General features: G+C 41.3%; 1 protein-coding gene across 1 annotated transcript in view; it reads left to right on the top strand.

The window, feature by feature from the left end:
* slc15a4 (solute carrier family 15 member 4) overlaps positions 1 to 9,053 on the top strand; it is a 63,871-nt gene extending 54,818 nt beyond the window's left edge. The window contains exon 8 of the mRNA XM_020511575.2: positions 7,932 to 9,053. Coding sequence (XP_020367164.1) covers positions 7,932 to 8,080 — 149 coding nt within the window. The 3' untranslated portion in view covers positions 8,081 to 9,053. The remainder of the gene's footprint in view (positions 1 to 7,931) is intronic.
* Positions 9,054 to 12,275: the final 3,222 nt, after the last annotated feature.

The following is a 12,275-nucleotide window of genomic DNA, read 5'->3' as shown; positions in this document are numbered from 1 at the left end:
AGAACTTGTTGCCCATCTGTAATTGCCCTTAGGAAGGTAGTGGTGAGCTTCAGCCTTGAACTGCTGCAGTTCGTTTGGTGTAGGTAGCCCCACAATGCCAATAGAGAGGGAGTTCCAGAACTATGACCAAGTGACAGTGAAGGAATGGCGATTATATTTCCAAGTCAAGATGGTAAATGGCTTGGAGGGGAACTTGCAGGCAGCGGTGTTCCCATTGTAACTGATGCCCTTGTCATTCTGGTAGTAGTCATGTGCTTGGAAGTTGCTATCTAAGGAGCCTTGGTGAATTTCGGCACAGCATTTTATAAATGATACACGGCTGATACTGAGCATCAGTTGTGAAGGGAGTGAATATTTATGTATGTGATGCCAATTAAATGGGCTGCATTGTTCTGGGTGGTTTCAATCTTAAGTGTTGTTGAAGCTGCCCTCATCCATGTGAGTTCCTGACTGGTGCCTTGTAGACGGTGAACAGGCTTTGGGGAGTTTGGAGAGGAGTTTCACACTGCAGAATTATTAGCCCCTGACCTACTTCGCTTACATGACCAGTTCAGTTCAGTTCAGTTACTGATCAATGGTAGCCCCAGAGATATTGGTAATGGGCGATTTAGTGATGGCAATGCCAGTGAATGTCAGGGGTGACGGTTAGTTAACACCTTCTTGGAGATGGACATTGTCTGATACTTATATGGCATAGATGTTACTTTATTAACCAATCCTGGATGTTACACAGGCCTTGCTACATTTAAACATGATTGCCTCAGTATCTGAGGACTAATGCCTAGGACACTACCCTGAAGAACTCCTAGAGTGATGTCCTGGGGCTGAGTTAACTGACACCTAATAACCACAATCATTCTTTGTGCTAGGTATGATTCTGCAGGGAGAGATTTCACTCTGATACTCGTTGACTCAAGTTTTGCTCAGGGTCCAGGATGCCGCACTTGGTCAAATGTGGTCTTGATGACAAGAACAGTCACCCACATCTCACCTCTGGAATTCAACTCTTTTGGCCACAGTTAAACTAAGGCTTTAATGAGGTCAGGAGCTGAGTGGCTCTGGCACAATGTAAACTGAACACCACTGAGCAAGTGCTGCCTCAAAGCACAAGGAAAGCAACTGAGTCTTGAATTTATTTATTTAAGTTTTAAGGTTCCTGTCAAGTCAGTTAATAATCTAATAAGTGGGGACACAGCAGGATTTCTCCATCCAATCACCTGCACATGTTGCATGTTTCTTTAGCTGGAGCAACGGCAGATTTTGGAGCGCGAGGGGCAGCTGGTTTAACCTGCTGTACATCCGTGAGGCTGTGAAGTTGTGTGCTGTGTCGATAGTGAATTTCTGGATATGGTCATCAGACAGCTTAAGCTTTTATAGACGGGGAATGCCTGAATTCCGGGCAATCAAGGGGGACCAGCCAAGTATTGCAGGAGTTCCCTGAGTGCATAGCACTCGCTTGCTGTCTCTCGCCTGTTCTCTCTCTTATTCATCTGCTCTCCGGCTTTCATTCACGTGTTTTAGTTTGTCCTCTCCGTTACCTTCCAGTTCTCCAATACAGTGGCAATGGCAGTGCCAGTGGATTGGAGAATTGTAAATATTGACGTCCTTTTGTTTTTAGAAAGAGTTAGAAGAATAAGCTGAAGAACTACTGTTTAACCTTGGTAGTGAGCCAGCATTTAGAAACTGTTAATTGGGACAAAATTAAGTTGCTTGCACACATTTGGGTTAGTTAAGGAAAACCAGCACAGATCTTTTAAAGGCAAATTGTTATAATTAAACTGATCCTATATTGTACTACTGTATTTCATTTGCTTAGCTTTTATATGCAAATAGTATTTCTATCTAGGGATTTAATTTTTTTTTAAATCTGCTGTCTGTCTTTCTATGATCTTCATGCTTTATGAAACAACATTTGCTGAAATGATCTTCACCCATTCTGGTAATAGAATAATATAAACTGGATCTTTAAAGTTTTTGAAGATTTGTAGCTGGGGTTGTGGATGAGGTTGTAGACTTGCTCGCTGAGCCATTGTTTCAGAGATAGTAGGAACTGCAGTTGCTGGAGAATCTGAGATAACAAGGTGTAGAACTGGATGAGCACAGCAGGCCAAGCAGCATCAGAGGAGCAGGAAGGCTGATGTTTCGGGCCTAGACCCTTCTTCAGAAATGGGCATAAAGGCCCTCCGCTTCTTCCTGTCCCGCAGGCCCGACCAGTCCCCCTCCACTGACACCCTCATCCGCTTAGCCAAACTTGTCCTCACCCTCAGCAACTTCTCTTTCAATTCCTCCCACTTCCTACAGTCAAAGCGGGTGGCCATGGGTACCCACATGGGCCCAAGCTATGCCTGCCTCTTTGTAGGATACGTGGAACAATCCCTCTTCCGAAGCTACACTGGCCCTAAATCCCACCTCTTCCTCCGTTACATCGATGACTGTATCGGGGCCACCTAGTGCTCCCACGAGGAGTTCGAACAGTTCATCCACTTCACCAACACCTTCCACCCCAACCTTAAGTTCACCTCTAATACCTCCGTCTCTAATACCTCCTCTCTCCTTCCTGGACCTCTCTGTTTCCATCTCTGGCAACCACCTGGAAACCAATATCCATCTCAAGCCCACCAACTCCCACAGCTACCTGGAATACACCTCCTCCCACCCACCTGCCTGCAAAAATGCCATCTCCTATTCCCAATTCCTTCGCCACCGCTGCATCTGCTCCCGGATGAGACATTCCACTCCTGTACATCTCAGATGTCCTCGTTTTTCAAGGACCGCAACTTCCACCCCGTCAGTGGTCGAGAATGCCCTCGACCGTATCTCCCGCATTTCCCCCATCTCATCCCTCACACCCCCTCCTCGCAATAACAACCAAAACAGAATCCCCCTCATCCTCGCGTACCACCCCACCAACCACCGGATCCAACGCATCATCCTCCGACACTTCCGCCATCTGCAATCCGACCCCACCACCAAAGACATTTTTCCCTCCCGACCCTTATCTGCTTTCCAGAGGGACCACTCTCTCCGTGACTCCCTTGTCCGCTCCACACTCCCCTCCAGCCCCGCCACACCCGGCACTTTTCCCTGCAACCTCTTTTCCTCCCACCCCCATCCCAGGCCCCAGGAAGACTTTCCACATCAAGCAGATGTTCACCTGCACATCTGAACCATTTCAACTCCCCCGTCCATCCTGGGCCTCCTGCAGTGCCACAACGATGCCACCCGAAAGTTGCAGGAATAGCAACTCATATTCCGCTTGGGAACCCTGCAGCCCAATGGTATCAATGTGGACTTTACAAGCTGCAAAATTTCCCCTCCCCCTACCGCAACCCAAAACCAGCCCAGCTCATCCCCGCCTCCCTAACCTGTCCTTCCTCCCACCTCAAGCCCTACCCCCATCTCCTACCTACTAACCTCATCCCAACCCCTTGACCTGTCCGTCCTCCCTGGACTGACCTATCTCCTCCCTAGCTCCCCACCTACACTCACCTTTTACTGGCTCCATCCCCGCCTCTTTGACCTGTCTGTCTCCTCTCCACCTATCTTCTCTATCCATCTTCTATCTGCCTCCCCCTCTCTCCCTATTTATTTCAGAACCCCCTTCCCCTCCCCCATTTCTGAAGAAGGGTCTAGGCCCGAAACGTCAGCTTTCCTGCTCCTCTGCTGCTTGGCCTGCTGTGTTCATCCAGCTCTACACCTTGTTATCGCTGAGCCATTGTGTTTGATTGCAGATGTTTTGTCACCCTGCTAAGTAACATTGTCAGTGCGCCTCCTGTGAAGCGTTGGTATTTTGTCCCGCTTATTATTTATGTCTCGGTTTGCTAAGGTGGTTGGTAGTACTTCTGGTTTTGTTCTTCAGTTGTTTGTATATCCAGTTCAATGTGTTTGTTGCCAGAGTTTGTTTGAATGCCAGGCTTCCAGGAATTCCCTGGTATGTCTCTGTTTTGCTTGTGCTATTATGGGTGTGATGTCCCAGTTGAATTTGTGTCCTCCTTTGTGTGTATTGAGACCAGTGAGAGTCTCTTAGTGGCTAGTTGGTGTTTGTGTAACATTATTGCCAGTTTTCTTCCAGTTTGACCTACATAATTTTTCTCACAGTCCTTGCATGGTATCTTGTATATTACATTAATTTTATTGGTTGTGGGTATGGGGTCCTTTTGCATTTGATGGCTGTCGCAGAGTGGTTGAACTCCATAAAGACAACACATACAGACCAGTTACTTAATTACTCCAGCACCCACCCCAACACCCATAAATGGAGGTGCAGCAGGACATTGTTCAAACGAGCCACAACACGCTGCAGCAACCCGGAATTGCGCAAAGCAGAACAGGAGCACTTAACATGGAGTTTTTAAAAGGAACAGATACCCAAAAAGCACAATCTGCCGTTACCTCCGCGACAGACCACAACAAGTAGACACAATACGGCCAGACATACTAGTCACCCTACCATACATCAGGGACATATCAGAGATGACCACAAGACTACTCGGACCCCTAGGTATCAGGGTAGCCCACAAACCAACAACCACCCTGTCACACTACTTATGAACTTAAAGGATCCCATACCCACAACCAATAAAACTAATGTAATATACAAAATACCATGCAAGGACTGTGAGGAACATTACATAGGCCAAACTGGAAGAAAACTGACAATAAGGATACATGAACACCAACTAGAGACACGACCAATTCTCACTGGTCTCAATACACACTGACAAAGAAGGACACAAATTCGACTGGGACAATACATTCATAATAGCACAAGCCAAACAGAGACATGCCAGAGAATTCCTGGAGGCCTGACATTCAAACCGGAACTCCATCAACAAATACATTTGAACTGGACCCAATACATAAATGACGACTGAAGAGCAAAACCAGAAGTAATACCAACACCACCCCAGCAAACCAAGGCATGTAAATAACAAGTGAGACAACGGAATACCAACACTTCACCGGAGGCGCACTGTCAAAGTTACCTTGCAGACGTTTCATCACCCTGCTATCAAACACACCGGTGAGTAAGGCTACAACCTCCATCAACTGGATCCCAATGATTGTGAATAGTTTGTTATTTCACATCAGAAGAAAAAAAAATTCAAACCAATCATTATTTGTTGGATATTAGTTGTTGCTTTTTGCATTTGGCACAAAGGTAAATAGAAAATCTTTTGTTTAATGTATAATTGAAAGGTATCCTTTCAGCTGCAAGAGTTGATGGAAGCATGTCAAACAATCCATTTCGATGGGGAGTCTTCATTTGGTGCACTTTTGCTGATAGCTGTGCAAGCCAGTTTTTTAGAAGTAGATTCCACCCTTTTATGCTGCATGTGAAGCTGCCATGTAACATTGTGGGTTGTTGGTTTAGATTTTGGTACCTGTGCCGAGCTACTGTAACCACTGGTCATCAGCCCCCAAAAGGTGCTGCTATTAAATAACGGTTAGAATTTGGTCTTCATTCCAATAGCCTCACAAAGGAAGGATAATATGTTAGCTAAATAGATCTCTTGTGACCTGAAAGTTTCACCCTTGATCACAAGTTATCTTCAAAAGTTTGCTTGAGTTTTGACTCAAAATACCCATTCTGGCATGTTTTGACAAATTGAAATTTACCATAAAGATGCTATGGCCAATTTTTTTAATAACATTCGCCCAATTGAAGAAATCTCAAATTATTACAAACCTCCAAATGGCTAGCATAATGTATCTACTCTGAGCATAAATGCAATTCATAACACAAATCAAAAAAAGTACATTTGAGATTTTCCATGTCACTGGTACCAACCTCCTATCAAACCAAAAAAAGGTCAATTGGGGTAGTATCACTCCATCCCTCTACCGTCCTTTTTTCTTTCAGACTTATTCAGCTCAGTCATTCATATTAAAAAAACAAACGTCTCAAGGCTTTTTATCTTGCTTTTATGTCAAAGAGAGCATACTTATTTTACAGGTGATTTTTATACTAATTGCACCTTTAAATCACAACATTGAAAGTGATTTGGTATTCTAAATGGCCTGCATACGTCCCTTTCCCATGCTAATCTCCAAAAAGGAGAGTGGATCTATTTCAGAGTGCTCTGTTGAAAGCTCTAGTGGTGCTTTGACTTGAGTGTTGTACATCAAAAATGTACAGATGGTAAGATTTAATTGTACTATATTTCATACTGCTGAATGACTTACAATTGATTCAATAAAAGGACTAAAGCAGCACCAATCTTAAATTCTCAACATTGAAAAACTGTTGCTGTATTAAGCAGCACTTTGCAGTATGTTTACAGTAGCAATTTTGAATTATCATATTTTACACTTGAAAAATCATTCAGCTTCCTGTTCTATATTTTGTATATAGTTCAACGTTATTGTAGGACACTAGCTTTGTTACAGTCCTACTGAATCTTGTCTCTCAGGTTTTTAATAGTGTGCTTTGAGTTATGCGATGAAAGATGGACTAGCTTGCGCTCTCTGTATATATAATAATACAAATGCAGACTTTTATTTTGCATAGGATTAGATAGGGTGGACAGTGGGAGCCTTTTTCCTCGGATGGTGATGGCTAGCACGAGGGGACATAGCTTTAAATTGAGGGGTGATAGATATAGGACAGATGTCAGAGATAGGTTCTTTACTCAGAGAGTAGTAAGGGCGTGGAATGCCCTGCCTGCAAAAATAGTAGACTCGCCCACTTTAAGGGCATTTAAATGGTCATTGGATAAACATATGGATGATAATGGAATAGTTTAGGTTAGATGGGCTTCAGATTGGTTTCACAGGTCGGCGCAACATCGAGGGCCGAAGGGCCTGTACTGCGCTGTAATGTTCTATGTTCTATGTTCTATCTGCATAATGCAGTTGGTTATAACAGTGGATGCAGTACTTTGATGTAAATGCATGCGCGATCAAAATGTAAACATTGCACACCGAAAAGTTTCAATACCATGATGTTTCACTGGAAGGGAAAAGTTATTAGACAAATCATCTAACAATCATTTGTACATCCTCCAGCAGCTGCTCATGAGTAACAGACACCTAGAAACTAAAGAGTTGGGAGAAAGACATCTGCCTTTCTGTCTGAGGAAGGAATGGTGGGAGGCAGGAGAAACCTGAAAATAGGAAAAAAAAAAGGAATAAATTTGAAATGCTCCTGGTATTAAATAGATGAATTTACACAGTTTCTCTGAATATTTACAACTGAAATACTAAAACCTAAAAACCTAAATATCAGAATATTTCACTGTTACAAAATTGAGATTTTGAGATGGCAATCTTAAACAACGACAAGGACCTCTTGTGTAGATCGACCATACATTGGAGATAATGATAGAAACAACCAGGTACTTTCCATTGTGTGAAGTGCAATCAATGCTAATTTTTACTTTTAACTATCCAACAATATTGATAATATTGTTGTGCAATTGGATAAATGTGCAATGAAATTTTCACTCCAATATTTGTAAACATAAGTAAATTCCTGTCTTGCCTTTCAAATTATGTATGAATCAATATCTTTCTAAATAAAAAAAAAATTTCAGTTCAATAGTTGCCCTCTTCATGAAACAACTGTACAGCTTATAGCATGAAAGAGTTGACCAATTGATTATCTAGTTGATATTGCATTGTGGCTCATTCAAGCCTGCTGTGTGCAAATTGGCTGTCATGTCATATTGTATTTTACAATGATTATAACACTTCAAAAAGTACTTAATTGGCTGCAAAGTGATTTGGGATAACCGGAGGCCATTAAATACTGTAAATTTCCGCACCAGTTCTGTGTACGTAGTAAAAGTAGCATCAAGGTAATTGAATTGGTATACTTTGTTGTTGATTTTAAAACACAAAACATTTCCCATGTTCAGTTTATTTGTGATTGTCTCCTAATTTGCAAAAGTCAAAACTTAATACATGTTAACTGTTTTATTTCCCTCCAGGTAACATCAACAAATGTCATATGGACTACTATTTTTTCCTTCTCGCAGCCATACAGTGTGTAACGCTAATTATTTTTATTGTGGTATCTGTGACATTTGATCGCCACAAAACCAAATCTGGTAAGCTATTCATCAATGGAAGAAGGTAAAAGGAAGACATGAAGCATAACTGGATAAGGAAATAAAGAGCCAGTACTTGAGACATGCAATTATTATGAAAATACTTGTAAATCCTTTGTTCAAGCATGTAACGATTTGGCAAGTAGTATTCCTTGGCTCATCACCTGCAGCCTGAATCTTTTAGGTTACCTGAACGATGGTTGAGGCCCAACATATGGGACACTACAAGTAATTGCAGTGTTTACTGACAGATAATAAGATTGTTCAAGTATTGTCTTCAATTTGTCAAGGCAACATTTCTTTTATATCTACTTTCGTTGTTCATTGCCACTGAAAGAAATACACATGACTTTTTAAGGGATTTTAAACTTCTAATATTATGTGAAATGTCCATTTTTTTTTTGAAATTTGTTCAGTCCACATTAATTTTTAGTGTAAGTGAATATTAAGAATATTTTAATGAACTAGGTAGTCTTTTTAATGTTATTTCTGTTAGCTCCGTGTTAATTGGGTTATATGGTTTATTAATTTTATCTTTTGTAAATATAAAGGTCAATGCCCTTTTTAAGCCCATCTGTAAAACAACAAAATATAAATTGCATCCTTGGCAATTCTGTAAATCATGTCTAAAAGCAGAAGACTGAGAGGAATCGATCTCGCCAATAGCCAGTTGACTGATAAATAAGTGGATTGGATGTTACAAAAATTTAAAGCTATACAATAAATGGTATCTGAACTTGCAAAATGCACGCATTAGAGATTTGCACATGTGGCCAGTTTACAATTTAATTGCTGCTTTTATGACTAATTTGAATTTTTGACACTTTTACCCCCTTTCTCACGAGAGCAATTGAGCCACCTGGCTATTTGGCAACAATATTTGTTTTTCTTTTTTAACTTGCTTGGAAAGACATTTTGTGAGTGGGAGCTGACTCTTTCAAAGGATTGTTTTGAATACGCTGTAAAATTATATATCACCAAATAAATGTGACTTGTTTTAAATGTAATGCTACTTCTTTACCAGTATTGTACAACAAGATGAAAAGATGCTGCCAAACTTTCAATGAATGATTTGAGGATAGTTATTTTTGAGATTTCTGGATACAAGTAAATTTGCTTATCCATGTTTCTGTTATATTCTGTACAGTTGCAAGTCTGTGGAAGGCTTGGAATAAATGGAATAAATTCCAGGAATACAGATTTGGTTTCATGGAAAGCAACCTACAATATATAATTGAGTATTTCAAATTCGTAGTTCTATTGACAGTGTGTCTTGACCCAGCACAATACATTTGGATGGCTAACCTAGATGATGGTATATACTTAGCAGTGAGGATCTGATAATTTAGTCTCGAGTCTTAACTATGGGAACCAGATTACAAATACCTGTAAAGAACAACTTATTTGAAATGTTGAAAGAGATGTGGCCTTATCAAAACAAGCTGGCAACTCGATTACACCAAAATAACTTGAATAATGTATTTATATTTGACATAAAAACATGCTGAGGTTTCAGAGGAAAAGCATGGACTCTGAGGAAGGGTGCCAAAAATTTGATCAAAGAGGCAGGTTTCAAGTTGGGCCATGAAGGAAATAAAGGCAGTTGTTGGAGATTTAGGGAGAACCAAGGACCGTACAGCACAGAAACAGGTCCTTTGGCCCACCAAGACTGTGCCAACACACTGTGCTTTTCTAAACTCAAAACTTTTTGCCTCTACACAATCTGTATCCCTCTATTCACTGCCTATTCATATATTTGCCAAGATGCCTCTTAAACATTGCTATTGTATCCACATCCTGCACCTCCTCTGGCAGCACATTCCAGGCACTTACCAAATTCCTTTTTCTAAAAAAAAAAGAAGAAAATGAGCTTCTCACATGGGTTATGGGGGATGGGTCTGGGTGGGATGCTCTGAGGGTCAGTGTGGACTTGTTGGGGCGAGGGGCCTGTTTCCACAGTGTCAGAATTCTGTGAATCTCCTTTTAAACTTTAAAGTGCTTGCTGAAGTCCATATAGACAACATCTATCACCCTGCCTTCGTCAATCATCTTTGTGATTTCCTCAAAGGACTCAATTTTGAGAGATGTGATTTTCCCTGCACAAAGCCATGCTGCCTATTGATAATAAGTCCATACTTTCCAAATGTGAGTAAATCCTTTCCCTAAGAATCTTCTCCAATAACCTCCCTACCACTGTTGTAAGGCTCACCCGGCTATAATTTCCCAGTTAATCCTGTTGACTTCCTTAAACAAAGGAACATTATTGGCTATTCTCGGGTCCTCTGGGACGAAATCAGTGACTAAAGAGGATACAAAGATTTCATACAAGGCTCCAGTGTCCTCATGTGCCTCCCCTGGCATTCTGGGATAAATCCCATCAGTTCCTGGGGACTTGTCTATCTTAATGCTTTTCTGAACACTCAACACTTTTTTTTTCCCATATTGACATGTCCTAGAATATCAACCTACTCCTCCCAAGACTCCCCCCAACCACCATCTCCTCCTTCGTGAATACCAATACAAAGTACTTGTTAAAGACCTCATCCACTTCCTCTGGCTCCATGCATAAATTCCTTCCTTTAACCTCGAGTGGACCTACCTTTTCCCTAGCTACCCTCGTGCTTCTTGTATATGTATAAATGGCCTTCGGCTCTTCGTTAAACCTGTTTGCTAAAAACATTTAATGGCCCCTTTTAACCCTCCTAATTCCTTGTTTCTGTTACTTTTATATTCTTTGAGGGCCCTGTCTTCAGTTTCCTAAACCTTGCGTATGCCTCATTTATTTTTGACTCCGCTCTCAATTTCTCTCGTCATCCAAGGTTCCTAAATCTTGCCATCCTTTTCCTTTGTTTTTGCCAGGAATATACTGGTCCTAGACTTTAATAAACTGGCCTTTAAAAGATTCCTACATACCAGATGTGGATTTACCCTCAAATAACTGTCCCCAATCTTTGTTCCACTGTGCCTGCCTAATATTGTGGTAGTTAGCCTTCCCAAAATTTAATTCTTTCACCCTAGGAATACTCTTGGCTTTATCCAAACAGAATTATGGTCACTTCCCGAAATGCTCCCTCACTGAAACTTCAATCACCTGGCGAGGCTCATTCCCCAATACCGCATCTGATATGGCCCCTTCCCTAGTTGAACCATTCATGTGTTCAAAAACTTGTCCTGGACACACCTAACAAACTCCATCGCCCCCATCCAAGCCCCTAACGCTAATGATTCCCAGTCAATATAGGGGAAGTTAAAATCACCTATCACAACAAAGCTGCCAACTCTTGTCCCTCTCTCAACCAAGTCTCCATTACTCCCTACATTAAAACAAATACACCTCAGACCACCAATCCTGTCATGTTCAGTGACTTCTCCCTGTCTGTTCTTCCTCTTAACCGTACTGGCCTAAGTTTTTGACTCCTCTTTGGTTATTTTACTTGTAGACCTACTTGCTAGTTCCAAACCCCCAGCAAACTAGTTTAAACCCTCCCGAGTAACACTAACAAACCTCCCTGCCAGGATATTGGTGCCCCTCCAGTCCAGGTGTATCCTGTGGTTATGGACCAGACCAAATCTCCTCAAACTATTTTAAGAAGATAGTCTGGACTCAAGCATTTTAATTTTAAAGGTAAGTTTAGGACATTGTGTCCTGGATACAATTCAATTGGTCAAACTACTAGGCCTGAAACAAAACACATTTTATTCATGCACTACACTTAAAATACAAACCAAATAAAAGGATTGGCTTAACTGTAACTATGGAAATGCTTAACAAAACAATATACATTAACTATGCATTAATTGTTCCAATGTAGTAACAGCCCATAAACACACACCCTTGGCAAAGGCAAATTCAGTAAAATATGATGTCTCACATACAGTTCTAGTACTAGGAAGAGAACCCAACTTCTGGCTATAACAGAGAGAGGAATAAGAGTTTCCACATCCAGCTTCAAAACTTCAGCAACAGGTACTGAAGGCCAAAACTTTAAAAAAAATCCTGGTTCTGAGGGCACTAGCCCCACCCATTCAGGTTGCTTCTATTGTTCCAACTTTAAAAAACCCCCAAGGCCTCATAAGCTGTTTATTGGCTTTGGAGCAGTCTGCTCGATATCTCTGCCTCAACCTTTCTTCCATTTTTTAAAATAAAGGACAAAGTACACTTCTTAAAGCCAGAGTATCATCATATGTCGTTCTTGTACAGGTTCCACCTGCCCTGGAAGACAT

Source organism: Rhincodon typus, chromosome 24, assembly GCF_021869965.1.
Source record: "Rhincodon typus isolate 14 chromosome 24, sRhiTyp1.1, whole genome shotgun sequence".
Lineage (NCBI taxonomy): Eukaryota > Metazoa > Chordata > Chondrichthyes > Orectolobiformes > Rhincodontidae > Rhincodon > Rhincodon typus.
This window is presented reverse-complemented; position numbering and strand designations above follow the sequence as displayed.